A 16,791-nucleotide genomic window follows, 5' to 3' on the forward strand; every position below is an offset into this window, starting at 1 on the left:
CAGAGTCAGCCAGAACAGGCCATGTTTATTGGTCACTCGGTCCTGGCAGGCTAGGGCCCCCCGTGGGCCAGGGCATTCCGGTCATGAGTGTGTAGGTGTGCACACACGTGGCGGGTACATGCTGGGATGAGCAGGTAGAGATGAAGGGGCTCTTCAGAAACACCGGGTAGGAACGGAAACAGGAGAATTGATATCAGGGCAATAACAGGCTGGAGGCTCCTGGCTCCTCCTCTGAGCTGGCTCAGGAATCCTTTCTCTTGACCTGAAGAACAGAAAGTGTGGAGGGTTACCAGGAGCCAGGAGTTGGGGGGGGACTGGGAGGAAGTAGGATGGCCCATTGACAAGACGAATCACAGGGTTCCTCCCAACACCCACTGGGTGTTCAGGTGACCCCAGTTTCTCCTGCCCAGCGTGGCTCCTTCATTGTGATCCCACAGGTATGAGGTGTTTTCTGAGGCTCGTGGTTGAGCCCCACCTTCCTCTCTGCCCCTCTCTGGTCCTGCAGTGTCCCTGTGTTCCTGGGTCTGAGTAACAACTGCAACCTGCCTGCCCCATCGTGCCCTCCCCCTTACCATGGCCATGAGCACGAGGGCGCTGACCAGCACAGCATACAGGGTGGCCTTCCCCAGAAGGATCTCATAGAGGAGGGTGGCAGACAGGACCCCTTGCTGATAGGACACTGTGGGCAGGAAGGGAGAATAGGTAGGTACCTGTGAGCAGGTGTCTCTGGTCTCTTCTCCACCTGCCCCCCACCCCACCCAGGTCCCTGGGATCAGCATTCTCTGGTTCCAGATCAAAGACCATGGGAGATGGAGACAAAGACGGAGAGGGCCACTTACCCGAGGTGAAGCCACAGTCTGAAAGAGAAAAGTGAGGGAAATGGGTGAGAGCCTCCATCTTCTAAAGTGGATTCAAAATTAAGACAGCCCTGTAGTGAGCACAGGCTCCCAGACTCAGAGCTGTCTCCTGTCAGAGTCCTAGCTCTGTCTTCTGTCTGTTGTGCGAATGTAGCCACAGCATCCTTGAAATTCATGGAACAGGGCAGCACTGAAGGGGGTTAGGGCCCAGCACTGAGGCCCTGAGCTGTGCAGGACACTGGTGATGGGGACCCATCCCGACAGCGCTGTGCTGAGGATCTGGGGGAGGAATTAGCCCGAGAGGCCCTGTCCACCCTCATGGTGGCCTCTGGTCGTCCCACCCCCATCCTTTCTTCCTGAATCTCATTTTTCTGGGCTTCTACCTGGATCTCTCCCTTTCTCTGGTCTGACTCAGTCCATGCCGATCCTCCCCGACCCGCTCACCTGCTCGGCCCCAGGCCTCGGCACTGACGTTCTGGGAGACGGGCATGGGCCAGTCCTCCTTCCACTGGTCCCGGTCCTTGTCCGTGAGCCCGTGGAAGTGGACTTGGCAGCGGAAGTGGTTGCGGGGGTTGTGCCAGAAGGTAGCGGAGACCCTCAGCCGGCTGCTCAGACAGTAGGTGGAGTCACTGAGGCTGGGGTCCTCCCTGTAGGGCTGCGGGTCCGTGCTGACCCCGCTCTGGACCTCCTTCCCGTTCACCCACCAGCTCAGCTCCACGTGGTCGGGGTAGAAGCCCGTGGCCAGGCACACGAGCGTGGCCTTCTGGGTCCGGGAGATCTCTGCTTCCGATGGCTCGAACACAGCCACCTTGGGTGGTTTGACCTGGCTCAGGTCCTCTGCAGGGGACAGGGGTTGGGAGCAGGGCTGCTCTGAGAGCTGGGCTTGGTAGGGGCCGTGTGTGTGTGTCTGTGTGTGTGTGTTTGTGTGTGTCTGTGTGATGAGACGGCAGGGCAGGAGGTCATCGCAGAGCACAATAGTGTAGCGGTAGGTCCTGCCTGTTTGGGGGGGCACCTCCCCATTCCTCTGTGATTGACCTCCATCTGCCTGCCTGTCCTTTGCATTCCCCCTGTGACAGGCCTGTCTACCATGTCTCCATCCCCCCAGGGGGCATTCCAAAGGGCACTGCCCAAAGTTCTGAGTATGTCTCTTCAGTGGCCTGCTTTGATTTCTTACCCAACAAGAAAAGCTCCCCTGTCTACGTCTCACCGTGATGTGTGGTAGCTACTTACGCAGATCACTGGGTTGGAATCACAATAACAGAATTGGAATCTTAGAACTGACCTTGCCCACCAGTGTGACTGCAGACCGTCTCTTAATTTCTCTGCATCATTTCTCCTACTTGTGAAGGGAGAGTCAGAACACTGAGTGTCTGGAGTGGGTGGGGGATTAAAGGATGGAGTCAGGACTCAGCCCTCAGCTGGGTTACTTGCTTGTGAATCTGAGGGGCTGCGGCGTGAAGGGGAGTTGGGGAGAAGGGGCTCATTGGGGGGCTGGGACTTTCTCCAGGTGACAATTCAGGTGGCGTATTGCTGTGCACTCATGTGAGGACATGCTCCTGTCCTCGGGAGAAAGGGGTTTCTTTTCTGCCCTTTTGGTGCATCAGGAGGGGACCCAGCCATTCCTCTGCCTGCCGTACCCCTGGGTCTCCTCAGCTGGGACAGAGGGCCGTCTCCCCGTGTTTCAGATTCAGGACTCTTCAACCTTCTTTGCCCCCTTTACTTCTAATTACTCTACTTCTCCCTACCAGCAAACTTCCTAAATATGCATCTGAGATCATCAGAGCCACTGCTGCTTCCAGTTGTCTTGATTAAGTTTCTGTCCTAAGTGTCTCCTCTGTGCTGTCCTGCAGGGCTCCAGGAGAATGCATTCTAGTTCCCACCCCGACATCTGCTACAGCCTCCCCGTATGGCTGGCTCATTTCTTCCAGGCCCTCTCTCCATTAATTTCTTTTTTCCTAGCAATTCTATTAAAAGAAAGTCATCTCATTCTTAAGAGCTCTAGTTAGCTGGGAAAACGGAGAAAATGTTCTTATACTTGACATGTCACAGTTCTATGGATGTGACTTAACTTGAGAGCTGGCTCATGGGTGTGTGACCGGTGCAGTCACTCAGGACCCCACACTTGGCAGGGGCCCTTGGTCCCTTGCTTGGCTTAACGTGCTGGTTTACTTGGAAATTTTAAATGATTTTTAAACAAAACCCTTGCATTTTCATCTTGAGGCCGTCTCCCTCCCGTCAGGCCAGCCTCGCTCCCCACATTCCTACCTTGCTGATTGTGATTCTGTCCCTAGGTCTTTACAGGCTGAAGGTGCCTGAAATGGAAATATCCTAACTTCTATCTGCACTAGTGGCTCCACCAGTCTTTCTCCTCCCAGCCTGGTTATTTTACTCCCCCGTCCACAACCGTGCCTCTGGGATTCTACCAGCCCTACAGAGGCACCACAGAATGTGTTCCTCTGACCTCCGCACGCAGCAAATGCTCAACTCTTACTGTAAAAATTAAAGATGCTCTTTGAGCCCTGTGTGATGGTCCCCATGATGTTTACTGATGTGATGGGCAAAACAAACAGAAGCAGGACCTTCCTTCCTCCTGGAAGCACTGACTACAGGGCTCCATGGTCAGGGAAAGTCAGTCTTCTCTCCAGATTTGTCAGTCCCTGTGGGGTGTGGGTGGGCTTGCTTATGTGAGTGTGTGTGCCCTGGTGAGTTTCTGTTGTGAGTGTTCCGATGTGGGCTGGACTAGCCTCAGGCAGAATTATGAAATCTATCTTTCCTGTCCCCAGCCCACCTCTCACACATTCCCAGCCCTCCACTCCATTATCCACATGCCAAACCTGCCCCTCCTTTGAACTGGGCTCCCCTACCTCCCCAGGGACCACCTGGTGGAGGGACATGGGAGGGGCTGATGGACTATGGCAATCCAGGTTTGCCAGAACCTCTGCGTGGAGCTGCTTTTGTAATCCTCACAGCAGCAGGTGTTATCGATGAGACTGCAGACTAGAGAGAACTGAGGTGCGCACAGAGGCACTTGTCCTAGGTCTCCAGATCATTAAAGGCCCAGGGCTTGGAACCCAGGTTTTTGTGATTCTAAGGTCTCTGTCTTTTCTTCACTCTGGCTGATCCCAGGAACGCGGCTTTTCCTCTGGGAACCACCCAGCTGAGCCCCACTGGCTCCATCTTAATAATCTAACTAAACGCAGTGCTTGCTGTGGTCAGATAATCCAGGGAAATACCCAGTAGTGCGGGTTTCTTCCCCTCAGTGCTCTCATCACCTGGTGACTTTAAGTTCCCTTTCCAGCACTAGGACCTAAGATGCTGCTGGGAATTTTCCTCACCTCACAAGCAAAGTATCTGCACTTTAACTGATGTCCTGCCCCTCAGGCTGTTTAACCTCCAACACCTAGTGTGAGGAGGGAGATTTCAGGCTGAAGAGAGAGTGTATATCTGGGGAGTAAATCCACCCCAGTGGCCCAGGTTCGCATCCAGCCTCTCTGTGCTGTACACACAGCCTGGACCGCGGAGGTCTGGGGCTTAGGAGGAGAGGAAGAGGTTTTAAGCCTAATTTTAAATCAAAACTTCTAAACAGTAAATCAACAAACCCCACTTGTTTGGAGTTCTTGTTTCTCTCCCTTTTTCACCTCTCTATTCCACTCTTGTTTGTCATCCTTTCTGTCCTCTGTTCAGTGGAACCTCCATCTACACCTCCCAGGAGCCCGCTCTGCCCAGGGCTTCCCATCCTGTGCTCACTCCTACCTTTTCCTGCTCCTCCAGCTCATTTTCCCCTTGGTAGCAGCTTCCCTGCTCCTACCCTTCCCCCAGCCCAGGACTGCCCTCCTCAGGTTTTTTCTCCAGTCAAGCAGCTCTCAGACTCCCAATAAATCCTCTCTTTGTCCACCACTCACCCTGCCCCTAAAAACCTCAGAAAAAAGAGACCAAATCCCCGCTGCCCTCTGTGCAAGTTCCCAGACGTGAGTACCACATCCAGTACCCGCTCCCTTGCAGAGCTGACCCCACAGATGGACAAGTGGCCGCGCGCCCCACCTCCAGCCCACCGCCTTCTCCGTGGACGCAAGGATCTGGGCTGGAAGGCACAGAGACTTCCACATCTTACCTAAGACCGTGAGCCTGGTGCCTGGGCCGAAATGCTGCTCATAGGACCACAGAGGAGGAGCCCCGCACGCAAACCCCCCCGCAGCGCCCAGCCGCCCCTCTCCTGGGTCCCAGCGCCGGGCTCCAGCGCAGGGAGGGGACCGGGTGCGGGGTCCGGCCGCCCTGCGCCCGCCGCCTTCCATCCCGCCCCGCCGCCGGCTGCCGGGCCCGCGGACACTCACCCGGCACGGCCAGCCGGCTGCCGGCCCCGAAGGTCAGGGCGGCTGCTGGAAGCACAGCCCCCGGGCTCCCCCCAGAAACCGTGCCCGCCCGCCCGCACTCACCTAGCACCAGGAGCCGCGTGCCCGGCCCGAAGTACTGGGTCTGTGAGTCACGGCCCCCCAGCCCCGCGCAAAAACCCGCCGCGTCCCCGGTGTCCCTGCTCACCTAGCACCGACAGCCGGGTGCCTGCGCCAAAGTACTGAGTGTTCTGGCTCACAGCCCCGGGGCGCAGCACAAAAACAGGCCCCCCACCCTGTTGGCGTCCGGAGTGCCCGACTCTCCTCCCTGTGTCCCTGGAAACCCCGCTTACCTAGCACGGTCAGACGGGTGCCCCCGCCGAAATACAGAGGATCTGTGCTCACAGCCCTGGAACCCAGGCCAAAAACCTGGCCCTATTCTCTCCTGATGCCTTGGATCAGCCCAGGTCCCTCCAACCATGAGCACAGCCCCAAATGGAGTTGGGTAGCTGCCCATCTCTCTCCATCCCGCCCCACGGAAGCTCCAGGACCAGCTGCCCTCCTTACCCAGGACAATCAGCTTGGAACCCTCCCCAAAGTACAGCTGCTGGCTGTTTACACAGCCCTGGAGATCCACAAGCAAACTTCGCCTTTCCAGAGAGCAGCCAAGGAGGGTACAGCGCCCATTCCCTGAACATCAGGGTTCAGAAGATCTTCCAGGCTGGGCAGCCCCTCCCTCCACCTGGAGCAACCCTCTTACCTAGCACAGTGAGCCGAGTCCCTGCTCCGAAGTACTGCTCAGCGTAGGAGCACAGTGAGAAGGGGCTGCCAAGAATTCCTCCCCCTTCCCACCTCCCTTGGCACAGACTGAGGGCCACCTTCCCTCCCCTCTCTGGCTTCTCTCTTCCCACCTGTCTCCAGAACTAGCTGGACACAGTCACCTGGACCCTGCTTGAGGTCATCCCTAATTTACAGAGAACCACCTTGGCTTGGAGACAATACAGTGGCTGTGAAATCTGCAGGGGTATTGGTGGTGGAGGTTGGAGTTGAGAAGTGTGCCAGGCTAGACCCTGCCTCTTGCTGGTTATGTGACCTGTAAGCTCGCTGGCCTTAGTTTCTCCACCTGAACAATGGGGTAGTATCTTTACCCCAGGGTTATTGTGAGTGCTTAACAAATAACCCATCTGCAAGTACTTTGTCAAAGGGCAAGTTTTATGAAAAGCACTGAGTGATGATCCTATTTTGAGGCCTTGATTCTTCACTTTTCAGGAAGCTGAGTGTGGAGCAGGGCGAGGCAGAAGTGCTTGCTGAGCCCAGCTCCCTGCAAGCTCATGTCCCGAGCCAGCTCCAGGGACCTCTCCCAGCTACTCTCCCCATGCAGGAGCCTTCCCTGAGCTGGGTGGAGCTGTTTTCTGAGGCAGGGCTTTTTGTAAAAGGACCTTCTCTACCTGAATCATTGTGCCTCCCCCCGCTATAGTCCCCACAATGTTACACCAGGATACAAAAATGTCTTCTCCCGTTGGCTCTCCTCCCCTAACCACTAGGCAGGGGCAGGAAGTGCAGGTGGCAGAGGCTGGTCTGATTGAGTGGGGCTGGGAAAAGACAAAACCAGAGTACATTTAAAGTGGGGAAGGGCAGGGAGCTAGTGGTGGTGGGGGAGCAGCGAGGCCCCTCCCTGGAGCACGCTCCACTCTGAGATCGCCTATGTCATGTCATGAGGTCCCCCCTCAGGGACGCCCTGTGCCCACCTGCACAGGCTGCCATTTATAGGGAGGTGGGCTGGGAGGAGCAAGCGGTGGAACCCGTAGAGCAGGTGATGGAAACATGGCAGGGGGATTAGCAGCCTGCAAACCCCTGCACTTGCTTCCTGAGCGAGGTCCAAGTTCCTTTCCCTTCGTTTATTCCACAGATATTTAATGAACGTCGACTGTATGCCAGGTGTCATGCTGGTCGCAAGGATAGGCTCCAATCTCAGCGTGGGATGCACCGACCTGCCTTTTCAACCTTCCTTTTTATGACTCCCCTCTCTGAACCATGCACCCAGCTGAGTGGAAGTATAGGACCCTGTAGTCTCAACCCTTGTTCATGTCTTTGACTGCCGTGACCACTCTCCCATATGGATAATTGAGACCAAGTTTTCCTTTGAGGAGTCTGCCACCTTCTCTTATTCTCCCTGATGATCCCAGTCAGAAACTGAGTGCTAACTTCTGCCTGCATTTTAATAGACAGCCCACATTGCTAATCGAAGCATCACCTTGTGTGTTAACTGTTTTTACTTATGAATTATCCCCCTCATGAACAGGGAAGTTCTTGGGGACCCTGCCTTGGATATCTTTATGTTTTGAAGGTTAATAGCCAATGTTGTAACGATACGTGCTTAACAAGTGGGCGACAGTGCACAAGCATGTTTGTATATACAGAAACACATATGTGCATGTGCAAGTGTCGGTACATACACAGACACACAGGTTAGAATGCAGGGATGCGCTGTCAAAGAGACATTCGGCTGTGTGCTGCAGGCCTGTGAGTGGCAGGGTGGACGACTATTGCAGGCAGGCCTTCGGGTGATATCTGCTTCTGAATTAGGTCAGTTAGGCTCCACTCATTAACTCATTCATTTATTCAAAGATAATTTATTGGGTTCGTACACTGAACCGAGGTACTATGCTCCATCCGAAGGATGCTGTAATAAAACACAATTTGTCATCAAGGAGCTGACCTTCAGGTGGGGGTGTCAGATGAATAAAGGGGTAGTTTCCATTAAGTGTGGTGAGTGGCAGGAAGGAGGAGGGCCCAGGGCACTGTGACAGCAGGATACAGGATGCGTTTCATGCAGTCTCAAGGAGTAAGGGGCAAGGACAGTCCAGAGAGGGCTTATTGCAGGGGAGGATGTGATTGCTAAATCTTCAAGGCTGAGTGGGAGTTTGCATATATGTCATTCCAGGTGGAGGATTGCAAAGTAGCCTGAAGGCAAGTGGCTAGGGGTGGGGGGTCAGAGTGATGGCAGTGAGGTGGGGGGTGGGAGGTCAGACTGACGGGAGTGAGGTGGGGGGTGGGGGGGTCAGACTGACGGGAGTGAGGTGGGGGTGGGGGGGGTCAGAGTGACAGCAGTGAGGTGGGGGGTAGGGGGGTCAGACTGACGGGAGTGAGGTGGGGGGTGGGGGGGTCAGAGTGACGGCAGTGAGGTGGGGGGTAGGGGGGTCAGACTGACGGGAGTGAGGTGGGGTTGGGGGGTCAGAGTGACGGCAGTGAGGTGGGGGGTGGGGGGTCAGACTGACGGGAGTGAGGTGGGGGTGGGGGGGTCAGAGTGACGGCAGTGAGGTGGGGGGTAGGGGGGTCAGACTGACGGGAGTGAGGTGGGGTTGGGGGGTCAGAGTGACGGCAGTGAGGTGGGGGGTGGGGGGTCAGACTGACGGGAGTGAGGTGGGGGTGGGGGGGGTCAGAGTGACGGCAGTGAGGTGGGGGGTGGGGGGGTCAGACTGACGGGAGTGAGGGGGAGTGTAAGCTAAGGAGGTGGAGGACAGTGGTGGGCCTTTCATGACATCCTGAGGACTTTGGGTTACATCACCATGGTGACAATGAGTCAATAAAGAACTTTTGAAGCAGTTTACAAATAGCAATCGGGCTAAAGATGGTTTTAGGGAACTCTATTTCCTACCCTCTCAGGACTATGAGGGACGTTCTCACTCCCGTCTAGGTCACTAGAATGGAACTTATAATCAGCTCTGTAACTGAAAGTGGAAGATACATCTGCTACTGAAAAGAGATTTCCAAGTCAGTGACTTCTCTTCTGGGCTGGCAACCCTACCGGGTGGTGAGTGAAGCCCAGCAGCACACTCAGTGAGACCCTTCAAAGGAGCGTGGATGATGGATATGACTGATGGGGAAGTGGCCACTTGGCGGGTGGACACACCTGTCTAGGTCAGCGATCCCTCAGAGCACCTTTGTTCCGGCAGAACGGAAAGTTCTTGTAGGAGCACCAGCACTTTTCTAGGCTGTTCAGGAGCAAGCCTCTCTCTTCACCCACCACCACTGCTCACCTGTCCTGACGTTCTCTGTCAAAGAGGAGCGGTGCCAGCCACAGCTGGGCCCCTTGCCCCTCAGACCTGAGGGGACTGCACTTTCCTTGAATTCTTCTTGTTTCTACTCTAAGTGGAGTCACATGGGGGTTCAGAGACAGACAGAAGAGATATCTAGACACTCAGGGCAGAGTCAGCCAGAACAGGCCATGTTTATTGGTCACTCGGTCCAGGCAGGCTAGGGCCCCCCGTGGGCCAGGGCATTCCGGTCATGAGTGTGTAGGTGTGCACACACGTGGCGGGTACATGCTGGGATGAGCAGGTAGAGATGAAGGGGCTCTTCAGAAACACCGGGTAGGAACGGAAACAGGAGAATTGATATCAGGGCAATAACAGGCTGGAGGCTCCTGGCTCCTCCTCTGAGCTGGCTCAGGAATCCTTTCTCTTGACCTGAAGAACAGAAGGTGTGGGGGGTTACCAGGAGCCAGGAGTTGGGGGGGGGACTGGGAGGAAGTAGGATGGCCCATTGACAAGACAAATCACAGGGTTCCTCCCAACACCCACTGGGTGTTCAGGTGACCCCAGTTTCTCCTGCCCAGCGTGGCTCCTTCATTGTGATCCCACAGGTATGAGGTGTTTTCTGAGGCTCGTGGTTGAGCCCCACCTTCCTCTCTGCCCCTCTCTGGTCCTGCAGTGTCCCTGTGTTCCTGGCTCTGAGTAACAACTGCAACCTGCCTGCCCCATCGTGCCCTCCCCCTTACCATGGCCATGAGCACGAGGGCGCTGACCAGCACAGCATACAGGGTGGCCTTCCCCAGAAGGATCTCATAGAGGAGGGTGGCAGACAGGACCCCTTGCTGATAGGACACTGTGGGCAGGAAGGGAGAATAGGTAGGTACCTGTGAGCAGGTGTCTCTGGTCTCTTCTCCACCTGCCCCCCACCCCACCCAGGTCCCTGGGATCAGCATTCTCTGGTTCCAGATCAAAGACCATGGGAGATGGAGACAAAGACGAAGAGGGCCACTTACCTGAGGTGAAGCCACAGTCTGAAAGAGAAAAGTGAGGGAAATGGGTGAGAGCCTCCATCTTCTAAAGTGGATTCAAAATTAAGACAGCCCTGTAGTGAGCACAGGCTCCCAGACTCAGAGCTGTCTCCTGTCAGAGTCCTAGCTCTGTCTTCTGTCTGTTGTGCGAATGTAGCCACAGCATCCTTGAAATTCATGGAACAGGGCAGCACTGAAGGGGGTTAGGGCCCAGCACTGAGGCCCTGAGCTGTGCAGGACACTGGTGATGGGGACCCATCCCGACAGCGCTGTGCTGAGGATCTGGGGGAGGAATTAGCCCGAGAGGCCCTGTCCACCCTCATGGTGGCCTCTGGTCGTCCCACCCCCATCCTTTCTTCCTGAATCTCATTTTTCTGGGCTTCTACCTGGATCTCTCCCTTTCTCTGGTCTGACTCAGTCCATGCCGATCCTCCCCGACCCGCTCACCTGCTCGGCCCCAGGCCTCGGCACTGACGTTCTGGGAGACGGGCATGGGCCAGTCCTCCTTCCACTGGTCCCGGTCCTTGTCCGTGAGCCCGTGGAAGTGGACTTGGCAGCGGAAGTGGTTGCGGGGGTTGTGCCAGAAGGTAGCGGAGACCCTCAGCCGGCTGCTCAGACAGTAGGTGGAGTCACTGAGGCTGGGGTCCTCCCTGTAGGGCTGCGGGTCCGTGCTGACCCCGCTCTGGACCTCCTTCCCGTTCACCCACCAGCTCAGCTCCACGTGGTCGGGGTAGAAGCCCGTGGCCAGGCACACGAGCGTGGCCTTCTGGGTCCGGGAGATCTCTGCTTCCGATGGCTCGAACACAGCCACCTTGGGTGGTTTGACCTGGCTCAGGTCCTCTGCAGGGGACAGGGGTTGGGAGCAGAGCTGCTCTGAGAGCTGGCTGGGCTTGGTAGGGGCCGTGTGTGTGTGTGTGTGTGTGTGTGTGTTTGTGTGTGTCTGTGTGATGAGACGGCAGGGCAGGAGGTCATCCCAGTACAATTATGTAGCGGCAGGTCCTGCCTATTTAGGGGGCACATCCCAGTACTCCGTGGTTATTCTCCTTCAGCTTTTTCCCCATTTTTCTATGTCACCCTAGGGGTACACAGTGCTGCCTGCCTCCTCCATCTCCCTGAGGTGGCATCATTTCCTGATTTTCTTGGCTTTCTTTGCAAAGTCACATACTTGACGCCCTGTAGGATTATCTATCAAATGAGTGTGTCCGTCTATTTGCTTCCTAGTTCTAAGCCCTCTTTGGTGCATGACTGTGTAATTTTTCAGACTTAGAAGTGATTAGAGTTGAATAAGGGTTGATTTTTGAGGCAAAAGATTCCTACTAGCAACGTGATCCTGGGAACTAAATTGACCTTCTAGTCATCATTTTCCTGTTTTTGCAAGGGGTATGTGTTTGTTTGAGTGGTAGCTCATATTAATCAGAATTAGCTGTTCTTGACTAGAAGAGACACTTTTCTCATTGCATCTGATATATATTTTTTTTCCTACGCTATACCCTACTCAGCTTTCATTTTGTTTTCTGCACGTAACCTGTTTTGAGGAGCCCAGGTGCCTCCGGCTAGTATCCTACCTGAAGTTCCACCCACACTGAGTCCTACCCCCGGGGTGCCCGGGGTGTGTGATAGCTTGCCTCTGATGGCTGTGATTCCAGGAAAGAAGCTGTTTCTGGGTTGAACTCTTTCTTCTTTCCATTGCCCAGGAAACCACCCTCCCAGCTTTGGAATCCAAATTCCAGCTCCATTTTATATTTGTGAAAGCAGCAAGACCTTGGGGACGAATGCATCTCAAAGTCCCAGGGCCATTTCATCAGAGATTCGTAGTGGAGAGTCCCAGACTTCTGCCTGACAGAAGGGAGAGAATTCTGGAATTGCTGGAAGGCATGCCCTCATGTGAAGACATGGAGGGATGGAAAACAAACTCATCTACCTTTCAAGCACCCTCCTTTTGCCAAACGTACTGTGCCCTCTATTTGGCTCTGTTCTGACAGCGCCAAACTGAGAATGAGTTTGTGGAGCAGAAATGTGGCAAACCCTGAGATGAAAAGGCTGACTACAATAAAGCAAGTCCTTTGCAAAGAATTTTCACATAATTGAGTCCCTTAAGGACCCCCAGAGGCTGGCACTGTTATCTCTGTTTTATGCATCTCAGAGAGCCCGAGAGACAGTTTAAGTCACTTTGCAAATTGTGGGAGCCCCTTTCCCCCAGGTGTTTTGAATCTCAGTGATTTGTACTTTCCAATTTCCATTACCTTCCTGGCATATGCTCCCATCTGCAGGACAAAACCTGCTCCAGCCAACTAATCTGGCAGGACCGATGTGGCCCATTCCTCTGGCCTCGTCAGTGTCTCCAGCTCAGGCCCATCCTGTTCTTGCTTTGCTCCTCTGCCTGCCTGCTTCCTCCCAAGGGTGGCGATGGTGTGTTGGTGCTTTGTGATGGGCCCCTTACTCTAATCTCAGGGTAGATCTCGAGGTTTGAGGAAATGGGGCCTCCGACCTATTTCTCTTCTTTGTGCCTTGTTTGTTGCTAAGATGGTGTAAGTTTCCAGTTGTAACAGCTTATTCAGGCCTACCTCTTCTGACCCCCACCAAGCACTGTGTTCCCCAGAGACTCCCCTGCAACTGACATGATGCTGTGACATGGATTTCTGCCCCCTAGGCTCAAGCACACCCCAAAACCATGCCAGTCTCATCAAGCTGCTCCCCCATTGCCTCCTGAGCCCTTAAACCACCTCAGGAAGACACACCTAGACCTTGGAGACGTTCGAGACAGAGAAGGAGGACAAGGAAGGTGAGGACAGAGTTCTCAGCTGGCGGTAGGTGTTGGGAGGGATTTTAACGTAGAAGACAGAGCTATTCACCAGCATGGAGTCAACAGTGCAGGACTGAGTTAGAATGGGAGGGAAAAATGGGGACGATCGGACAAGAAAGGAAACGTAAAACAAAACACACATTAAAAATGCAGAGATGAGAGGAGTCCTGGAGAACAGTAGGAAGAAGAGTGAGAAAACACAAAACCCAGAGACTGAGCACGGCCCCGAGCTGTAGCTGCTCCGGGAGGGAAGGGCGGCTTTGACCCCCATCCTTACCCCCAACTCCCCTCCCAGGAGCTGACTGTCATGGCCAACCACAGGCACCCCCATCAGCAGCGGGGCCCCCATACCTGTCACGGTGAGCCTGGTGCCGAGCCCAAAGTGGAGGGGTGAATTATAGGAACACAGCTGCAGACAGCTGTGGTAAAACCCTCCACCCCGAGGGCTCCAGCCGGAGCGCAAGTCTGAGCGCCCTGAGAGCCCGGATGGCCACGTTTCCCCGCCTGATTCACGGCTCTGGACCAGAGGGATTCCACTAGGAGAAAGGCCGAAGCCTTTCTGGGGAAAGGCAGGAAAGAGGAAGAGGCTTAGGAGCAGCAGATCCACATGCAGAAGAAGGAGGGATGAACCGACAGAGTGAGGAGGCAGATGATGGGCTGAAGACTTAGGGAGGAGAAACAGAGGAATTAACCAAGCCTCATCTACAGTGACGGCAGACCCAGCTCCTTGGAAGCCCCACAGGGATCAGAGAGTTTACTCGACCCCTTTCCACCAGAGCTGGGAGGACAGAGACTCCAGGTCCAAGGAGTCTGCCCTGCCTCCCGGGTCCCGTGCCTTACCTAGGACAGAGAGTCGAGTCCCTTCTCCAAAATGCTGCACCCGGTTGCTACACAGTAACACACGAGTGTGGCAGACCCCCGAGTGGCTGAGGGGCGGGTCATACTTTCCAGAAGCTAGCTTCCCCCGACAACTTCTGGGGATTCTAGCACCTTCTCTGCTCCCCCGTGCTCTCAGAGCCTTTTCTCTGCTGTGTTCTCAGTCCCTGTCTTCTCTAAGGGGTCCTTCTAGAACTCCAGCCTTACAATACACCATCCCCAAGGAAGACCTTTACTTACCCAAGACGGAAAGCTTCGTCCCGCTGCCGAAATAGAGTTTTTCATTAGTCACACAACACTAAAGCCTGGTAGGAAAACTGCGCCTGCGCCTCCCATTCCTTCCTCCTCAAGTCCACCTGCCGCTCTCCCGTTCCTTTCTTTAGTGGAATTTTAACTCCCAGAGGTGGAGGGGGTGACAACAGTGCAGTCTGAAATGCTGTGGTCAGAGGACCGATTCCACCCCACTCCCACCCCCTCCTTCGTCCATCTCCTTCTGCAGGAGGGAGAAACAGCAGAACGGACAGATCCCAGGCCAGAGGCTCTCCTATCTACCCCTGCAGTGATGGGCACATGCCAGGGAGACAGGAGATGGACAAGGTGACCCCTTTCTAGTTGAGACCACCTGCCTCCCAGTAGGGGAACCCAGGCTTGGCACAGGCCGTCCATGAAGTCACTGGAGATGGAGGCTGTCCATCTCGTCAAGACAAGAATTCATCAAGACACGAATTCGGGTCCTTCTGACAAAAATATGCTTTAACTGAAGCATCTGAGATGGCAGAGCCATCGGACTCTGCACCCCACCCCCCTTTTGGTTCCCAGCTCTCCAGCCCTGACTGGCTTACCTACAACAGTGAGCCGGCTTCCCTCCCCAAAATAGTAGGTGTCTGTAAAGCACAGCCTCCCAGATCCACTTCAAAACCTCCCGTTGTCTCCTGAGCCAGCTGGGATTCAGGGAGAGGTTGGGCTGTTCGTGGATCTTTTCCCCCACAGAACCACCAGGACCCAGGAGCTGGGTCATCCTTCCCTCCCCCAGGGAAGCGAGTCCTCCCCAGGAGACAGTCCTGCCTCATCGTACTCGCTGGAGACCCTGGCCTTACCTACGACCGTCAGCTTGGTCCCTGGGCCGAAGTTAAAGTCATAACACATCAGAATACAGCCACCCTACAACGCCCACTGGGGACCCGCCTTCCCCTACAAGGGGCCAGGAAAGAGCTGGACTATATCTTACCTACAACCGTGAGTCTGGTGCCTTCTCCAAAGAAAACTTCAGTGTTCACACAGTGACACGGAGCAAAAAGGAAAACACATATGAAGTGTGCAGAGAGGAGCGGGTCCTGGATGGTGTCTGGTGGATTTTGGAATTAGGAACCCCTCGTGTGCTTTATAGACATTGCACAGAAGACTGTTTTTGACTTTTGATTCTTGGGGCCACAGAACATGGCCAGAGTCCATCCAGAGGGCCCTGAAAGATTCCTTTCTGGAATCTTTCTGAGGCTCCATCAGAGAGGGATGTGGGCCTGGGGAGGGGAGTGGAGTCCCGGAGACCCATGACTGTCCACAGAGAGCTGGGATACCACTGGCTTCTTCTTTTAAAGAAGGGGTCCCTTCCCACTGACCTTGTCCTGGGGGACGGGTGGGGTGGGGTCTGTCTAAAGGGGTCTTTCTGGGTTCTTCACCCATGAGGCCCTGAGGCAGTCTTCTTACATCTGGCTTTCTGCCCGGAAGCTGCAGCTCTGATCCAGGCCTGTCCTTGTCCGTGGCCTTGACTTGACAGGTGGCCGGGGGTGAGGTGGAGGCATTCTGACCCAAACCACCCTTGGGCCTGTGACCCGGGCAGAGGGCAGAGGGACTGTGGGCTTTGGGACAGGCAGAAAGGTTTTTGTAAAGATTTCCCATAGGGTTGAATCACCGTGGCCCCCTGTCCCCACAACGTTACAGCTTTATACAAAAACGGCCCCTCCCATGGGCCCGCCCCTCGGAGTCGGAGTCGGGGTCTGGGAGAAACCACCAGAGCAGCTGCCCCTTTGAGGGCATTGGAGGGCGAGGAGGTGACGTCAGCGCCCCTGCGAGGGGGAGAGGGTAGGAACCAGGCCCCCCAGCCCCTGCCCCGTGCCCTTGCATCAAGACGGTGTGTTTTCCCTGGTGCCCGCCCCTCTACACAGTTGTCGCCCACTGTAGCAGCCCCTTTCCACCCTGGGTCTGCCCCTGAGACTGGTCACTAGAGGTCATGCCTTTCACCCAAGAATGGGATCCCTCAGTACCCAGACTCTGCCCTTTGGCCCAATTCTGAACCTCCAGGGTGATCTGGGAAGAAGTAACTACGAGCTACACAGAGGCAGGGCTTTCCCAGGGGTAGATACAGTGCTGAGGGCTGAGAGCTGTGTCTCTAACCAGGTGTGAGGAAAGGGAGGACCACGTGTGTCGCCCGCTGGCCTCTCTCCTCACTGTGGACCTCAGACATCAGAGTTCAGGGAAGGGAGCTGGGGGAGAGGACAGCGAAGTGGATGAATACAGCCTCAGGGACGTTCAAAGCGAAGCGCATGGCCACGTGATTGCCATCAAGGTCTCCTCCCGCTTTTCCCTGAGGGGCAGAAACATTTCACATGTTTGATGGGTATTTCATTTTCCCTGCACTAGATGACCTTGAGATTGAACCTCCAGTGTGTGGCCTCAACCTCATTTCACTAGATGGTGCTTCCTTTTGCTGCCTTTCAAACTATGACTTAAAATCTAGAGGGAGAAAAAGAGACCAACTTGCCTACGTAATGATAACACACTTACAGGGGAAAACGTACGCAGAATCAAAAGACAAATAACAACATGGGAGAAACGTGAGCAGTTCTCACCCTAAGGGCTGATCTCCCC

At 55.0% G+C, this 16,791-nt stretch overlaps 2 gene segments (V, D, J or C); both read right to left on the reverse strand.

Moving 5' to 3' along the window:
• LOC105070804 (T cell receptor beta constant 1-like) overlaps positions 1-16,791 on the reverse strand; it is a 33,202-nt gene continuing 16,411 nt past the window's right edge. Inside the window, 5 exon segments of the C gene segment in view lie at positions 1-262; positions 573-679; positions 840-857; positions 1,302-1,694; positions 5,291-5,330. Coding sequence covers positions 242-262; positions 573-679; positions 840-857; positions 1,302-1,694; positions 5,291-5,330 — 579 coding nt within the window.
• On the reverse strand, positions 9,393-14,983 carry LOC141578108 (T cell receptor beta constant 1-like). The segment is given in 6 exon segments: positions 9,393-9,654; positions 9,966-10,072; positions 10,233-10,250; positions 10,695-11,087; positions 14,167-14,189; positions 14,769-14,983. Coding segments are annotated over 6 exon segments (738 nt in total).

Source organism: Camelus bactrianus, chromosome 7 (assembly GCF_048773025.1).
Source record: "Camelus bactrianus isolate YW-2024 breed Bactrian camel chromosome 7, ASM4877302v1, whole genome shotgun sequence".
Taxonomy (NCBI): domain Eukaryota; kingdom Metazoa; phylum Chordata; class Mammalia; order Artiodactyla; family Camelidae; genus Camelus; species Camelus bactrianus.